The 17,226-nt window shown below is 39.2% G+C and overlaps 1 protein-coding gene across 2 annotated transcripts in view; it reads right to left on the reverse strand.

The window, feature by feature from the left end:
* The window catches only part of srcin1a (SRC kinase signaling inhibitor 1a), a 134,288-nt gene that overhangs the window by 30,066 nt on the left and 86,996 nt on the right, over positions 1-17,226 (reverse strand). For both annotated transcript variants that reach the window (XM_072442989.1, XM_072442988.1), the window contains exons 3-9: positions 16,983-17,009; positions 7,543-7,738; positions 5,235-5,530; positions 2,962-3,752; positions 2,541-2,642; positions 2,075-2,202; positions 321-341 (exon numbers count right to left, since the gene is read on the reverse strand). In XM_072442989.1, the coding sequence (XP_072299090.1) occupies positions 321-341; positions 2,075-2,202; positions 2,541-2,642; positions 2,962-3,752; positions 5,235-5,530; positions 7,543-7,738; positions 16,983-17,009 (1,561 nt within the window). The remainder of the gene's footprint in view (positions 1-320; positions 342-2,074; positions 2,203-2,540; positions 2,643-2,961; positions 3,753-5,234; positions 5,531-7,542; positions 7,739-16,982; positions 17,010-17,226) is intronic.

A 17,226-nucleotide genomic window follows, 5' to 3' on the forward strand; every position in this document is an offset into this window, starting at 1 on the left:
GTAAAGGGCTTTGTGAGTATGGCCAATGACTGCCAGTAAGTTAAAGACACACTTACCTTCTACATAAACATTTAAATAAAAACACAAATTCGGACGGGGTCAATTAGCAACAAAACCACCCTCGGACTGTGCCACCGAATTGAATAGAGTAAGGGAGAAATAGATCAAACAAGGGAGGGTTTGCTCTGCAGGTAAAGAACAGGAGGAAAGACAAGACCAGATGCCAGCCAAACCACACACCCAGAGTAAAGGGCAGGAGCCATGGGAGAGACCTGAGGGAGAAAATCAAACGGGTGAAAGGACATGAAGGTGACAACTACCTTTCCGCTTATGTCGTCCAGCTGGAATATAAAAGAAGATTTAGCCAGTTACCATGAATGTTATAACTAAAAGAAACGTTTTAACTTCAAACAGTGCTTGCAAAAAAGTCCAGGATAATCAAACAAGAAGGTAGGAACCTATTGGATGGCTACTTAACTAAATGTAATTAAAATGATTTCCAATAGAAGCTGTTTGGAGTAGTTTAGTTTCAGTTTTTTTTAAACATTGTTTTTCTTTTATAGGCTATCTGAAAGTAAATTAGTGAATACATTAAATGGGAAAGCCTTTTTGTAACTGATCGAACTAATTAGGTGATGCATTTAATCCAACAAATACTGAAGCAGCTTGATGCCATAGAGTTATATTGAGCGACTAATCTCCACAGAGTCAAGAAAAAGCAGCAGAAAATCTGGTGACAAGCGCCGTGGTTGTCAGAGTAATTATCAAATGGAAGAAAATAACTATGCAAAGAGGAGTGTTGGCTGGTTGCCTAGTAACCTGCTCCCAACAGAGATTAAAGTCCCGAGCAACGTCAATAACACCCAAACTTTGGATTTAAAAGAGCTGAAGCAACAACAGTTTGTGTTAATTAATGGATTTAAGAGGTAGTGTGAAGTTGAGTCGATAACAGCAATTTATTTCATTGTCTTCAAGCCAGAATGTGTTAACTCCATTTTGGGCTCATGCTCATGTTGCCAACCAAAAAATAATTTTCCATTTTTAAAAAATCCAACAAAATTAATAAACTAATGTCCCATTCACAGTTATTTGCTTCACATTTGAAAACATAAAACAGAATACGACTTCACAAGAGCTGGATAAATCACAATGCTTATAGAGATAATTGCCAACTAATTTAGTCCTCGAATAATTGTTACCTTGGACTATAAACTGAATCCAAAGCATGCCATGTCCTGAGAGAAGAGGTTTTATGACTAAATCAATGGAAGAATTAAATCGAAATGACACAGGAAACATTTGGTGTTTATGTTGAAAACAAGTTTGTCTGCAAATATACTCATAAGGATGGCTTCAGGTGGCATCCTCTGGGGGAAATTCAATCAAAACCACACATAATCCAAACAACCAAACAACTAACCAATCAATTGAAATAAAAATCACTAGATTAATCCATAAGCAAAATCATTATTTGTTGCAGTCATAGAAATAGAAATTAACAGCAGCTATTTCAAACAAACTCTGTCGACTTGTGGCCTTGTGCATTGTGGCCAACTAAATCACAGGCAACTTGATTTTCTGAGTCCATTACCTTCGGGGTAATTACAACGATCATGATCAGTAAAGCGAATGACTTAACTATAAACAGCGCAGAGTTTAACGGGTGTCACTGCATTAAAACTCGCATTAGCAGATTGACACCGATTGTGTTTTGCCACAGTGCTCAAAACACAATCTCATGTCCCCACGGCTCTGTGCTCCCACATTTATTAGAGATTTAAAAAAAAGGGCTTTATGTTCCCACCATCTTGTGTTCTCACATTTAAATGAAAGTAAACTCATAACCTAACATTAACAATAATCTCAAAACCAGGTCGTATTGTCCATTGTTTGTGTTTGTTTTGAATGTTTTACTGTGCGCTCCAAAAATATTTCCCAACTTTTCAAACTAGAAATAGCAAATCAACTCAAAGATCTAACCATAACAATCCGACAGAAAGTCCTTTAAAGTGGGCAACATAGAGCTTTCGGAACATAGGGCCGTGGGAACATAGAACTGACCCCGAGTACTCACTTCCTGTAGCCGAGCCGTCGCTGTTGGTTTCTGTCTTCTCGCTGGAAGAAAAAGGTAATGTCCGTGAGAAGTCCGTCCCTTGGTCCGGAGGGCAGCCCGCCATCATGCAGAGACGCAGCAGGCCGCACCTGAGGATCAGCGGGCATAGGGCAAGGCAATTACCGTGCTAACGCTAACAGTACGATCGATGTATGTGCTCATAGGCTGTACTCTTGCTTGTGTCTCTTAGCGTTCAGATATATGTATACGTAAGTAGGAGAAAACCTTTATATTTGGCAATGCATTGATATCACCTGGCTAATCTTTGGTGACTTGTGCTCCTCCTGGCAAACAGTAACGTGCCTCTTCACTGCAATAGAGATGATTATGGTCCTGACAATAGCCTGCTGCGGTGTCTGTCAATATTATGTGTGCTGAGTTTATTTGTGCGTTTTAGAGGCCCTCGGCACAAAATGAAGAGTCTTACGTGCTGTCGCTGTCGGGCGCTCTGGTCAGCACACTCTGTACCAGACCGGTCAAACTGGCAATCTGCTTCTCCATGGCCTCCATTCTCTCCAAACGTTGGTCTCTGCAAAAATAAAATACACAATTGAGTGAAATAAAACCCCTTATGCTGAGACCGAATGCACATACGATTGCAAGGTTGAATAGGCAATAAACAAATATCAATCCATGGGTGAAATTCAATTCAAATTCTCATGGGTGAAGTTCAATAAGCCGTTAGTGGAAATTGAGGAATTTGGAAGCCTCTTTAATATTAAACGAACAAACCAAAGACAAAGAGGAAGAATTTAGCTTTTTGACAGGAACATTTTCAAGTGACCTTTTTATATGGGAATTACTAATGTTGCAATAATCCGTAGCACTGTTCCCTGGCCCAAACTGACCTGCTGGTGTCTGAGTCCTGCACAGACAATGATCCGAATCCTGGAGTGGCGCGGCCGCTCTCCCCTGGTCCTGCTGTCAAACACAAAGGCTCTGAACCGGAGCTCGGCCTGGATTTGGGACTATCCATGAACACGGAGGAGGAGGAGTCTTTGCGGAAGGTCTGTCTGACAGGTGAAGCCCGCGGCGTGCTGGAGTAGTCCCTGTCCCGCATGTCAGGGATCTTTTGAGGGGACGAGGGCGGCATACGAAATCCCATTCCCAACGTAGCTGAAGAGTAAGTGTCGTAGATTGAACTCCCGGGTTTGTACAGAGGGTCGTCTAGCTCCCCTTGCAGAGCGGCGGCTGAGTACGTGCTTAGAGAGCGCACAGAACCGCGCCGATACAAGCCGCTTGTAACCGGAAAGCTAAAAGGGTCTCCGATGGCCGCAAGCGATTGGGTAGAAGCAATGCTAAGACGACCTTCGTGCATCAAACTATAGGGATCTGCGTATAGACTTTCATTTTTCATAAGAGCCATGTTCTTTGCCGAAACCTCTTCATCCGGTTTGACGTCGCGGCGCTCCAGGATTGCGCTCGGGGAAGGGGTGAGACCCGTGTTGGGGCCGTGTGCGGGGGAGCCGTGATGGGGGTGCCTGGGCTGGTCGTGCTGCGAGCTGGCGATGGACGGAGGGCGGCCCCCGCTGTAGGAGAGGCGGGAGCGCGACGAAGAGCCCGACGGGGAGCCTGAGGAGGGCAGGGTGTTGAGGCGACGCGTTGGAGACGAGTCCCGCGAGGTGTACACCATATCTCGCTGAAATGAAATGAATGAGATAGAGGTTACTATGGCGACTGGCAGATCAAAGTGCATAGGTTCTTGTGATCAGCGGCAACTGAATTCATAGTAACTGTTTTAATCATGGCTAGAGGTCAGTGCGCTGAAATACTATGTTTTTATAAAAAAGACACAATATAAGTATGTTTCATGTGTAACGCAAAAACAATTATAATTTGTCATGTTGAGGTACCTGTTAAATCTTTTTTTTTTGTACAATAGGCACTATTTATACACTATTTAGAGTGTAATATGGTCTAGCGTTGGAGGGAGAATGAGTGAGGACAGAAGAGAGGAAGGTTCATTTTAATTAATGATTAGAAAACCGAATCTACCTTAAAATAGTGTTAAAACTACAGCTGCAACGAATATTAATTCCATTTAATGATGGAGAAAAAGTTTTATATCACACATTTAGGGTAGTAAAAAAGCAGACAAGGGTTGATTTTTGCTGGTCATTTGCATTTGTCCTGATTTCTTTTTTATTAATGGAGGAATTACATTGTTGCATAATAAAGGACACATTATGTACCTACACAGAAATGGTTATTCTTTCTGTGCATTGTTAACAGTAGATGAATATGAGTACCATAATCCAGATGTTAAGTAAAGTGTTGTACAAAATCATTATAAAAAGGTCTCCCTGAGGCTTATTTTAACTCCACTAGAGCAGAAATAGGTTTGAATGTTAAAATACTATACTTTTTCAAAAAGGAACAGCGTTCTCTGGTGTCTGCAAAGCAACAGATGGCCTACTTGAAGATAAGAAAACACATTTCCAGGAGGAATACCTGTAAAATTACTAACCCATACACTCCAGCAGCTTGTCAAAGAAACAGACACAAAAACCTTCCTGTGAAGCCGGATTTGTGGCTGTAGAGCATAATTACATCAGCACATATTGCACATTAGGGGAGAGTGATATGCCAAAATAATACTGTAATTGTAATTTCACATTTGTCCAGGATTGGTCCAGTTGTATCCATCCATCCACCATCCACTTTATTTATAGGGCACATTTTACTGTGCACTGTTCCCAAAGTGCTGCGCACAGTTTATTTAAGGAAAATAGCAGTCATAACATGAATAACTTGTCTAGTCTCGTCGAGTCAAGGTTTTGTTGTTGTTCTGGGTTTACTTCCTGTGTTAATGTAGTACTTGTGAAAGTGTCATCACAACCTAAAGCTATTATGCGGCTTCTGAAAGGCTAAACTTCATTGTGATTGGTTACTTCTACCTATCACTCACTCAGAGACTAACCAATAGCAGAAGTGGGCTGGGAAGAGTGTTTGTTTCAGCATTGAGCAGCATGAAGCAGAGAAGTACAAAATAAAATGTGATGACCAAATAGCATATTGTCACTATAAGATTATGATTTTGCCCAGCCCTTTTACACAAACATGACTGAACAGCAATACAAGCCCAAAATAAGCTCCTGTCTGATCCCTTCCTCCGACTCACCCTTAGGTCGCCATTAGCCAGGTGAGCCGCGGCGGGGTACGAGGCGTATATGGGCTCTTTGCGGTAAATCTTGATGATGCTACGGTCCTGGATGTCTCTTACGTCCTCAAGCTCGTAGAAAACATTGCGCGCCTCGTCTTTGATCAGAATGGCCGTGTTGGGTGACTTTAGCATGCCCGCCGTTAGCTTCTGGGGGAACATGTGCACTATGAGGGCGTGGAGGGTGTCCATGCTCGTCAGCTCGTGGGTGATGTGGACGCGCCTCGTCTCGTCTCCATACTGTAGGAATAGCACCCCTGAAATGTAAAAGGAAGAAAGTAAGGTTAGATACAGTTTGAGCAATTGATCAACAGTGCTGTGCAAAGGTCTTAGACACGAGTTTATGAATGAAAAAGGTTTAAAAAATTCAATTTAAAGAGTTAGGACCTCTCCTGTCTCACAATTATGATGAATGTTTATGTAAATTGGTTCTAGTTTATACTGTGTTTCAGGCAAGACACTTCATCCACATATGCCTAATATGAATGTGGTGTGTGAGTGTGGAGGGAATGCACTCCTAAAACACTTTAGATGTCTTAAAATGGTATATGTATAAAACAATGCATTAGAAATTATAATAACAATCATTGTCTTCATTCAGTTACATTTAGCTTGATTTAATTAAACTATTAGTTTTAGTTTTACTGTCATATAGTTTTAGTAAACATAATGTCAAGTTAAATGTATTTATGCATTTTGTTGACAAAGAAATAATTTCAAATGACTAATTATGGTAGTTATATTGTACTGTATTGTACTGCAATGGACCTTCTCAGACATAAATAGACTTGCTCTTTTGTCTGCTTTGGGCCTCTGTGATTGTGATATATTCAAGTAATTCACTTGGACCTTGGATCTAGATTTGTCTCTCCTTTATATATTTGAAGAGTTATGTCATAGTTTATTACAAAAGTGAACACAATGTTTTAGAAAATGACTACAATCCTGCATAAAATCATTGCACAGCACTGCACCTTTGATTCCACCCAATCAGACAGAGGCATATCTGTCTAAATATGTGTAAAGTTAAACAAAAGTACAAGGATCCAGGAATAGGGAAAAACAATAAAAAAAAGATCCATGCTTTCGTTGTGCATTTTAAAAAAGGTCTGATGCCTGACTGACCTGAAAATTCATCTTCATACATCGAAGGACAAACAAAAACAACAAACACAGCAAAGAAAGACCAGTGATTACAGATCAGAAAGGTGTTACAGAACAAGAGTTAGGAAAATAAAAGCAGAATATAGTAGTACATCAGACAGATCAGCATGTTATTCCTTTAAAATCACCCCATAAGTCACTGTCACTAATGTTTACAACCTCCCTTTACTCCCACTGCACTTGATGTAGGAGCACTAGGATATTTATGGCTTTCCTCACTCTGACCGAGAGAGAAGTGAAAGCATTGTAAAACCCAAGACCGTTTTACATTAAGGGCCCCTTATATTCACTAAAACATCAAAGCAAATGTAAGCATTTTCGTACTCCATACTCAGATCAAGAAAGAAGCAAACATTGATTACTAATCTATTGTACATTTATAAATACTTTTCAGTCATTAGTCAGAAAGGAAACTGGGAGGGTTTAATTGTAGTTGAACACTTATTTTTAACATTAATTATGACAACATTTAAACTATGTAACTTTTCTTTAGGAGGGAACGCCACCTACGTGATTCAGGGAGATGATAATTATCTGGGTTAGTGTTATTCAATTATGAGGGTTTTCATGCTCAAAAACACCTTTGAAAATCACTGTGAGCGGAGTCAAGTCTCCACTGATCTGACCCGTAACTTGGCCTGGTGGTGCATCTGCTTGTCTCCATGGAGATAGATGAGAATAATGCCATAATGTAGATCCTTCCAGGCAAAGTAATAACATCTCCATAGAGACAAGTAGGTTGCAGACCCTCCATCAAAAAAGTTATATATGTGCACTTTGTTTCTTACAAAATAAAAATTAAATACTTAAGACATCTTTAGGCAAAATAAGCCACCACTTGTAATTTTACTATTATACATATATTTTCACCTTAATAGCAGCCTTATCCCATCATACTTTTATAAATATAGTGACTAGGGTTGCACAGTACTTTGCAAGTTTATAATTGGATTAAACATTCAATTAAACATCTATGCCACAAGAGAGGGGGTCTTAAATCCTAACAAAATGATGTATACAATTTGGTCTCCTTACGCCCCAGATTGTCAAATACTGAGCAGCCCTAGTGGTGACTGAGGCTCTGCTGTTGCGTGTTGCCATTCACCTGGCGATCGGAGCTTATTCTGGCTGGCGGAGCGGGACAGCGGCAGACTCTGGCGGAAGCGGTTCATGCGGTTGAAGCTGATGGGCATGTCTGCTTCAGACATGGTCTCCAGGGACTCAGCCGAGGCGAAGGAGAGCTTGGCGGCCTGGTCGGCGAGCCCAGACTGGGTGGACTGGGAGTGCCTCGGACTGCGACTCTGCAGGGGGGGGGGCAAAGAAACAAGGACATGCATTTTGATACTGAGAGCAGAGATTTAGGCAGACAAAATGGATTTTCACAGGGATTTTTCAGTAAATCCAAAAGGAAAACCGACAATAAGACACTACAAAGGGAACGTAATGCGATTAACAAGACCTTGACAATGGTTCTGCAGGCAGTCATTTCTTTCCACTTAATAAAGAATATTCTACGCATTTCAAACTGTGGTAGCAGCGTCACAAGTGCTACTCAAGAGTTGTTTCAGTTGTGAGATTAATGTTGGTTACAATTTTAGTTTTGACAAGGATTTCTTTCCAATATATGTGATTTCTTTCTGTGGCAGTGCTAATACTTAATGCTAACAAGATTTAGTATAGAGTAGATTAGTGTCATGAATCATTATATTAAAATGTCTTTATTTCGATGCTACAGAACTAATTCTTGATCTCAAAATGATAATAAATCATAAATAAATGATAATAATAAAAAATAGATAGTTGTCATTTTAATGTGATTTATTTCAATATTGATGTGTGTTTAATTGAATATCAGTTTCGTCACTATGAGAACCCTAAATTGGATAAAAACACACATAAAACTAAGAAGCCTAAATAGTGCCATCGTTGTATTTCTCTCATTTAACCCTCTAGAAACCAGCTCGAAATGAGGAAAAGTATGCAAATCGAGGGCTGTCACTTCATCCCAATGGCCGTGTGTCTCTCCCTAAAAGCCTGCGAGTGTGACTGGGGTGCAGCTCACTGAACAGTCTGATCCCCAGCGCTGCCTCCTCTGGCTCACAGATTTCTGTAATGAGCTCCCAGAATACCCAGAATGCTTTGTGTTGACTGTTGTTGGCGCGGGTTGACACAGTACAGTAGCTCTGCCTGCCTCGCTCGTCTCCAGACAATCATTTCCTGTTTCCTGGATGTCTGTGGCATTTTTGTGAATGTATTTCATTAGTGATACATTGACAGAGGTGGCGCAGAGGGTCAGTGCTATGAGCTTGGGGCATCTCGCTAATAAAATGTGCCTGTTTTGAATTTATAATCATTAATTTGCTGTGGAATTTACAATAATCTTGGGACAATAAATTAGATTAACTGATGCAATAGATTAAAATTTAATTGTTGATATGAATTATGCATGGTCACAAAACTACACACACGAGACTCCAGACATTCTATTTTAACACGGAGAATACACTTTACAAAACACACAGACGATGGATTTTAAAAGTATTACTTTATTTTAATATATTCAAGCTCGAGGCCTGATTTTCAGGATATTAAGTGACTGATGATGTATGATATTTTGAGTTTTCTTAATACTCATAAGGGGGGTATTGTAATGGGAAAATGTCATGTCATTCTATCTATGTTGTTATTGTTTACAGATAATATGATAAATATGGTCCGGTGCATCTGAATCGTGCCAGTCATGCCTCATAACATGGCTCGGGAGTCATAGCTGTCATAAGAGTTATATCATGAAATAATATTTACGGTTTTGTCAATGTTTACAAGTGTATCGCTTCAGTCAGGTCTGTATGCCTTTTAAAAAATCATGGGCATCAGATGGATGAAATATCTGGCCCTGAAGGCATCCTGGAGCTATTCATGCAAGCACACTCTAGTGTTTAAAGAAGGAATTAAGGCTATCCATGCAGGAGTACAGGTGGTTATTTTTTCTTATCTGAAAGTAAAGCTTGATGGACATTTATTTTAAAATGTTCAGCGCATTATATCTGGACCGCACTATACAGTGGTGGACACAGCCAGAAGTCTGCAATTAATTTAAATGTCCTGTTAAAAGGGTTATTATTATTATAATAATAACATTTAAATTAAAGCCGCAAGCGGCAATGATCGGCCCTCGCCACGCCGCCACCACGCCGCAAGAGGAGGGGGCGCTAACGCGCCCCAATTGTCCTTTTATTACATCTACTGCTGAATCTGTGACGCTGTCACATCTTCTCCCCTTTGTTTTACCATTCAAAAAGCAATTTTATTTTGAATTCTTGGCAAAATGTGCGGCTTTGCCGCACAGACACCGTGACTCTTAGAATAAAAATGTGGATACCTTTTGATGGTCCTGAAGATGAGTCTCACCAAATTTCAGGTTAATATGTCTAACGCCCTGAGAGGAGTTCGTGAAAGTCTAAAGTGTAAACATGTTCTGGCGATATAGGAGTACTTTTGCACGGGCTTCGCCCGTTTACAACGGTAAAGTTCCATTTTCCTACTACTAATTAGTATGCACGGGGCGTGCGTGAGTGAAGGAGTGCGTTAGTGAGTGTTTGGAAGTGGGCGAGCGCTTTGCGCTCGATTTCGTGCGCACTATGTGCGCACTTTCGCAGCCGTGCTTCGCACGGCCTTACGAGATTAATAGGCCTCTCGCCAGCTTGTGGCGCTCGGGCCTAATTAAGGGTCACTTTACCAGCTATTTACTCTGCCCATATGCTGCATATGGACATATTTTGGCTGTGTTAGATTTGTATTTGTCTTGTTTTTTTATTGCATGTTTGTATTCACCTTCTGTTCTTGTACTGTGCATTGCAACACTGTAATTTTTTTTTTTTTTTTTTTTTTTGTAGTTTTTCCTGGCCGAGAAGGAGAGTCTAAGGACAGAGGACCCTGGGACATCGTCCCTCGCCACCACAGACATTGTCTGACTTCATCGCCACCACAGACATTGTTGATTCATTTCTCCCTGTGGCCCTCAGAGGCAACTGTTGTTGTGATTTTGGGCCTTACAAAAATAAATTGATTTGATTTGATTTGATAAAGGTTCTCTGATTATTGGTGGTGAGTGACCATACGAGAAGAAGGTTGGAGATGGTGGAGAGAACTACTGTGGGCAGGTGGTGCTTGACACAGATTTAGATCTTGGAATTCTACAACAATTATTAGTATAATTTTTTTGCGCCTATATTATGCCTGATATGAAGAAACATCAACGACCTGTGCCCTGTTTTATCATTGTCACTCCAGTATATGTTTACAGTAGACGTATTTCAAACCATACATCCCTTATGCCACTATCATGCATAATTCAGCTTCACACAAACACAGAATAATAGCTGGGGTGTCCGGTGATCATGGCAGCCGGTGTCTGGGCATGCACAGGAGCTGATACTGACAGATAACCCCCGCAGCGTTCCTAATAGGGTCATTTATCTGAACTGTGACCACAACAACAGCAGCAGCAATAGCAATAGCAATTGCAGTTAACTGTAGGTTTGACAGAGGCTTAAAGAATATAAGTCAGACATAACGCAAAAGATATTCAGTAGAACAACATTTGTGACTGGATAAAATAATAATAATACTTAATTCTAAATACTTCATACTTGAAAAGAGCTCTGCCAAGGCACGGACGATATCTCAAAATGGTTAACACATACAATGCAGGTTCAGGGGATAACAATAGCAAAATTGCCCTAAAATCTTATTACAGGGGATAATATATGTGAACGTCTGCATAATTTGAACAGGTATCGATGACATAAACGAGGCAAAAATTTACCTAGAATGATCTTGATCTTCCGTTTATCAACACTAGTACGATCTTGTGGTGGTACAAAGAAACAATGTATATTTTTTACATGTGTTTTGTGGTATCGAAATTGGTAATCGAGTCGTGACACAACTTTAGATGTTATTTTGCTACTGGGTTCAAATTAATGACATGACAACGCTTTTCCAACAAATGTCACTAGTGTTCGATTGTTTAATATACAGACCTTTAAATGATCAAGTTAGCAAAAACACATACCTTTAAATCACATAGCCATTTAATCTTAGCACCATTAACTCGCTGTCAATGTGCCCGCAAACACAACCTCATTACGCAGCCTCTTAGTCAGCCCGCCTTGTGGCAACATGGCTCAAACAGTGAAAACCATATTTTTAGATAATGTTACGCAAACACTGAAAATAACCTCTTTGTAACATAATTTCTGCATTGTAAATACATGTACTTGACACTGCATCTGGTCGTGCATCTGGTATAAATAAACATGCCAGTGTTAAGCCGCCTTTGTGGAAAAACTGACAGAAAACCCTGATTCTTTCCCTGTCCTGGTGGTTCACAAACTAAAATATTGGGAATTCAAGCTAGCATAATAAGAATAAAAACAAAAATGCATTAGTAAAATATGACAAGTTCAAGGACTTTATTCCAGGAACTAAACCAGGACCAAGGCAGCGTTCACACTCTGGTCCTGATTTGATGAGAATTTTTAAATTTGATAGTACTTATCTGACAAGGGACAGGAAAAAAAAAAAAAAACTTGTAAAAAGAAAACTCATTATGTTGTACCAATATTTGATTTCCAATTTTGCTGCGCTTTAAATACTAGTTCGTATCTGACTAAAGCAGGTCTAAAATCACAAAATGATCTAGGACTTTACTAAACCAGGACAAACCAAGGATCTTCACGGCCAAGGCAGTCATACTAAACGGGGTTGCCAGTGTTGTAGTTTGCTTGTTTAATGGTTTGGAGATGCAATTACCGTGGAGAACTCTACACTGTTTTAAGGCCGCGTCAAAAGAAAGGGACAAGGTGGGAACAGGATGATCTTACAGCTCATAGAAGTAAGAGGAGTGGAAAGCAGGGCACGGCAGCCTGACAAAAGGCCTAAGGCTACAAACTGCATTAAACTTGACGAGACCTCCTGTGTTTGTGTCCCTGTCTTTATTTATACAATATGAAGAGCACAAACCCAGAGTATAAATGTCAGGATTCTGGGTATAGTGTAGTATTTCTAAACCGTGGTAGGAGCTGCGTCTGTTTGTGTTCTTTCAGGCTAGTCCCCATTTAGAAAAAGATAGCAATAGTGTAGTTCTGTTTTATATTTGGTTTAGCCCTAAATGAATCTTGTTTTAGACCTGGTTTAGGTCTGGTGCTACACGGGAGGCCAAATATTTTTGTATAAGTGCTATTTGGTGTAGAAGTAGAGAAGAAAGTAGATTTTGTGTTTAGAGTAGAGTTTATTTCACATGATAACATACAGCAGAAATAATAAGCGTTATTTGTGGTTTCACAGTAGTTTGGTTGAGCGGTAAGTAGCATGCAAATGTATTTATGAAAAAAATAAATGTCAAAAGAATCTATTTAAGAAACGGTTCAATGGTGTAATCTGCCATCATTCCATTTCTAGTTTTTGGGAGCATAGTTGTTAGCACTTCTGTAGACCCAATGTACTTTTGGGGTACGTTCACGCTTGTACTTGTTTGGTCCAGGTGTAATTCTGATGGGAGACTTGGTTTGGTCCTGTTCTAGGCCTGGTTTAGCCCTAGTCTGGTCCAGGTTATGTTCTGGGTTTAGTCCCGGTTTAGTCCCAATTTTAATGTTGTTATTGTAAACACACTCATATTAGACCATTGTTCGCACCAGTTACTCGTGTTTTACCTATTTTTAGACCGGGTAGACTTTTTTTTTAAGGCTACAACTGGGTAAGTCTTGATTTTAGACAGTAATACTTAAAATAACCTTTAGAACGATAACTTTCTCAACAAAGGGGAGTCCGGTCCTAAAATCTTGCTTCCGCACATGTCCTCTTTTCCTTCCATTTCTTGTCATGATATGAAATATTATGTCAGCAGCCGGCAGGTCAAAAGCTATCGTACGTGCAAATGAATCAACTATCTGGCTGGCTCCAGGGTAAAATCTGAGAGACAGGTGTTAAATGGCAAAATTCACAATTGTCACACCTATTCCACCTTCCCATCATTTTCGAAGCTTTTGTCCTCGCAACAATAGGTTAACCTTCCTCGTGAGATTGAGCCTGTCATTGGTGCTATTTTTGATATCTCTCTTTCTTTGGATTACACTGATCGCCTTTCACTTCATTTCTTCCTGTGCCACTTCCAAAGCAGGATTCTACATAGCTCTGATGCATGTCTGAAATTACCATATATCAGGTGGCATGGGGAGACAAGCTGCATTTTTCTAAAGATAAATATGTGACATTGACCTACTTGACCTACAAACAGAATGATAGGGCAATATGCAGAAGAACACGAAAAAGGCTATTACTGCCGCTATTGTTCATGGATAGAAGATTAGATGAATGACAGTTTCTTAAAACGCCTTTACAAGCCTTCGGTGTGAGTCATTTCCAAAGATTCAAGATATAAAAGCAGTTAATAACAGATAGTTGTTGTTGTTGTTTGCACTGAAATGGAGCAAAGGATCATGGTCTGTGTAGTTCCCTTTGATTTTTATAGCTATTTTAGCTTCAACAAAAATACTGATTTCCCGGTTAAGTAATAAAGATTATTATTCGATATACTGTGACATTTGTGAGACTTTTGGCGATACAATATCACAGTATTGTTGTTATTGTTATGTCACGATTGCACTGTAGTCAGTATTTATTCACTCTTCACTCCCTGTGGTGGAAATCGGTTTAGCCCTAATGCTAACAACAACTAGCAGTCTAATTGCTGGTTTGCAGAGGATACAAACATTTTATAATTACTTGCAGACTGCATAACTGTCGCCTTTTGAACCCACCCACTATTCCAGTTTATAGCCTCAACAAAGCAATGGTCCAATTACAACATTGTCAGAAATGTTTAATAAAAAAAGTTCTCAGTGGACTATATTCAGAAACATTAATGTCCAAACCTTAATATACAAGACATGCAGCCATTTCCATTTGAGAGACCTGCAAGCAAAATCCTTCGCTTGATTACTTTATGTTTGACCTTGATCATAGCTAGAGAGTTCTTATCCAGAGTTAGCCGAGTTCCAGAATCAAGTGTCTCCCCGAGCTGTATTTTCTTTAGCCAATTGAATACAAAGTCTAGACATATTATGCACTTAATAGCTATATTCAAACACGTTCAACACAAAAAGTCATCTTTCTTTTTTTCCAGAATAAAGTTAAAGCTGCAAATATTTAAATTAAACTGATCTTTTTTGTAAGCGCATTTCCCAACCACTATCATTATTTTAGTCAATCCAACTGCAGCTTGGACACACAATCTCCAGGCCTGAGACGGTCTTTATAAGGAGTTTATCAATGCGTGGAAGAAATTGCTTGGCCAAATTGCTTTGAATTGTGCATAGATGCAATCAGTCCTCCTAGAAGCAAAAGAAAAGACAAAATGGTGGAAGATGATTGCCGTGAGTGCAGAGAATGATTTGCCTTTTTGAAACGTACATGAAACAGAATGGGAGCTTCAAACTGGAGGAAACATGTTTAAAGTTTGTTCCTTGAAAACTAATATATAATTTATGCTATAATAGGTAGGAAATAAGAAAACCTTTATGTGTCAGTACTTACAATTTTTTTACTTGACAAAGCTGTAAGATCTTGGGTAATCTTGGGTTTCAAACAGGGTCACCTTTGATGTAAAAATATCCAAGTATTTAAAGAGGATTATATGTTTTTTAGTTGTTTAGGAGTGGAAAGTTGGAGAAAAGCAGTCAGTGTACCAAACACAAGCTGTATTATTGATTTAAAAATGTAATAAGATAAGATAAGATAAGATATTCCTTTATTGTCCACACATGGGGAAATTTCATTTTTGCAACGCAGGTAGATACAGAGGAAAAGGACAGACAACTTATAGGAAGTTAATGGTAGCTTAACAAAAAAAAAAAAACATTAACATTCTTCTTCAATCTGTCTACAGCCACAGTCACCCTAGAAGACAGATTTAAATATGTGAAAGGGAATGTTGCAAGTAAGCTGGATGCATTTCCTATTTAATAACCGATCCTCCCATCATGTTTTGTGATAGGTGATAGGGTAAACTGAGGACAAACGGTTGTGTTTACTTTCTGCAGGCAGGGGATTGTGGGAAACGCTGTGCATCAATTAAAGGTGGTGGCGTGAAGCATTTGAAAAGCTCTTTCGGCGGCTTTGTAAATAAATACGGAAAATTGAGAAGGGAAATCGTGTCAACATAAACACTGTCGACAAAAGTGCGTGCAGGAGCAAATAGCTTTAGATCCACTGTCACTTCAGAGAATATGGTTGTTCCTGTTTTATTACTTCTGCTCTACCGTCTCAATACAAAGAACAAACTTGATTATTCCAATACACCGGTGTTAGGTATAGAGAAAATTGACAAAACGAGAACGATGTCATCCGTAATTCTGTTTTGTGTAACTGGTTTGGCTGGTAGAAATGAGGTATCAATTGGCTCCGTCACGGGTCAGAGCATAAGGCTATTGATATTCAGCCTCATGCCCCATTTACACCATTCACAATTGAAGCTGTGAATACTAATTTAGTATCCAGAAACATCAGCACGAAGTACAGTATTTCATTTGACAGATTTCTATGATTGATACATAACACTACATTTTATATATAATTGAAGAACTTGAAGAACTTATAATTCAAGAACTTATATCAGCATATTAAAATGTTTTTTTAATATAAATATGGGAAATATCATATCTCTCTATTTCAAATAAGTGTTATTATTTTATTTTTAGCTCAATAAACATAATCTTGTTACTTAGACTTACTACATTATATATGGATTGATAATTAAACTAGTATCAAAACTAGATTGTTTTTTCTAGACATCAATACTAAAGAAAATCAAATAAATATTCCTGAATATTTTTAGACTGGTCCAAAGATTGCATGGTAATATTAGAGAAAGTAATTACTGGCGCACAAATTAAGCTACGTATAGATATACACTACTTTCATAAGCCCAAGTAAACCAAATTCTTTGCCTAAAACGATAAATACAGTCTATATTAGCGATAGTACAAAGATTCAATGGCTGAAATATGGGCCTTATTCTTTCTTATATACGACCAATATGTCTCTATCCTAACCTAAGATGCACCATATTTTTACACAGCCTGTGGATAAAACGCACAGGGCATGACTCAAGGCCGCACTCTAATGTCAAAGCATTATTTCAGCAATGCCTCAGTGCCACTTCTGAAATGACTTCTTAATCTCTCATCCGCTGGTGTAATTCTTCAGCTGGGTCACATGGCCCACAGCTATTAAACGCTTGCAGACGGAAGTTTCATAAATCCATTGAGATTTGCCTTCCACAGATTAAATGGAGAACTGCATAACTTTAAGATGGAGCTAGAACCACTGGCAGAGGCATTATATCCACATTTACAGGGAACGATTGGACTGAAAACACCAAAGGCTCTGCTGAGGGAGAAGTGATGTTTTGAAAAGAATACTTTAAGTATAGGGCAAAGCGTAGATGGACAAGTTCACACAAACAACTGTTACGGTCCTTACCTTAAAGCTCCAGTAGTTGGGCTGTTGCTGCAGATTTTCATCAAGATAGAAAGAGAAAGTGCAGAAGAACAGAAAGGAAAAACAAATTTAGTGTCACTTAAATCATAAATAACCAAACAGAAGGATTTCAGGACAAAGGGGCACATTTTCCCTACATGGACAATAAAGGCTAATCTAATTTATTGTAGATGAACGACCTTATACAAACGTTGTGTCTGCAATCTGCTTTATGCTTTTAGAAATG

The sequence above is a fragment of the Eucyclogobius newberryi genome, unplaced genomic scaffold (genome assembly GCF_026437365.1).
Source record: "Eucyclogobius newberryi isolate DKJ021-1_F unplaced genomic scaffold, fEucNew1.0.hap1 SCAF_13, whole genome shotgun sequence".
In the NCBI taxonomy this organism is placed as follows: domain Eukaryota; kingdom Metazoa; phylum Chordata; class Actinopteri; order Gobiiformes; family Gobiidae; genus Eucyclogobius; species Eucyclogobius newberryi.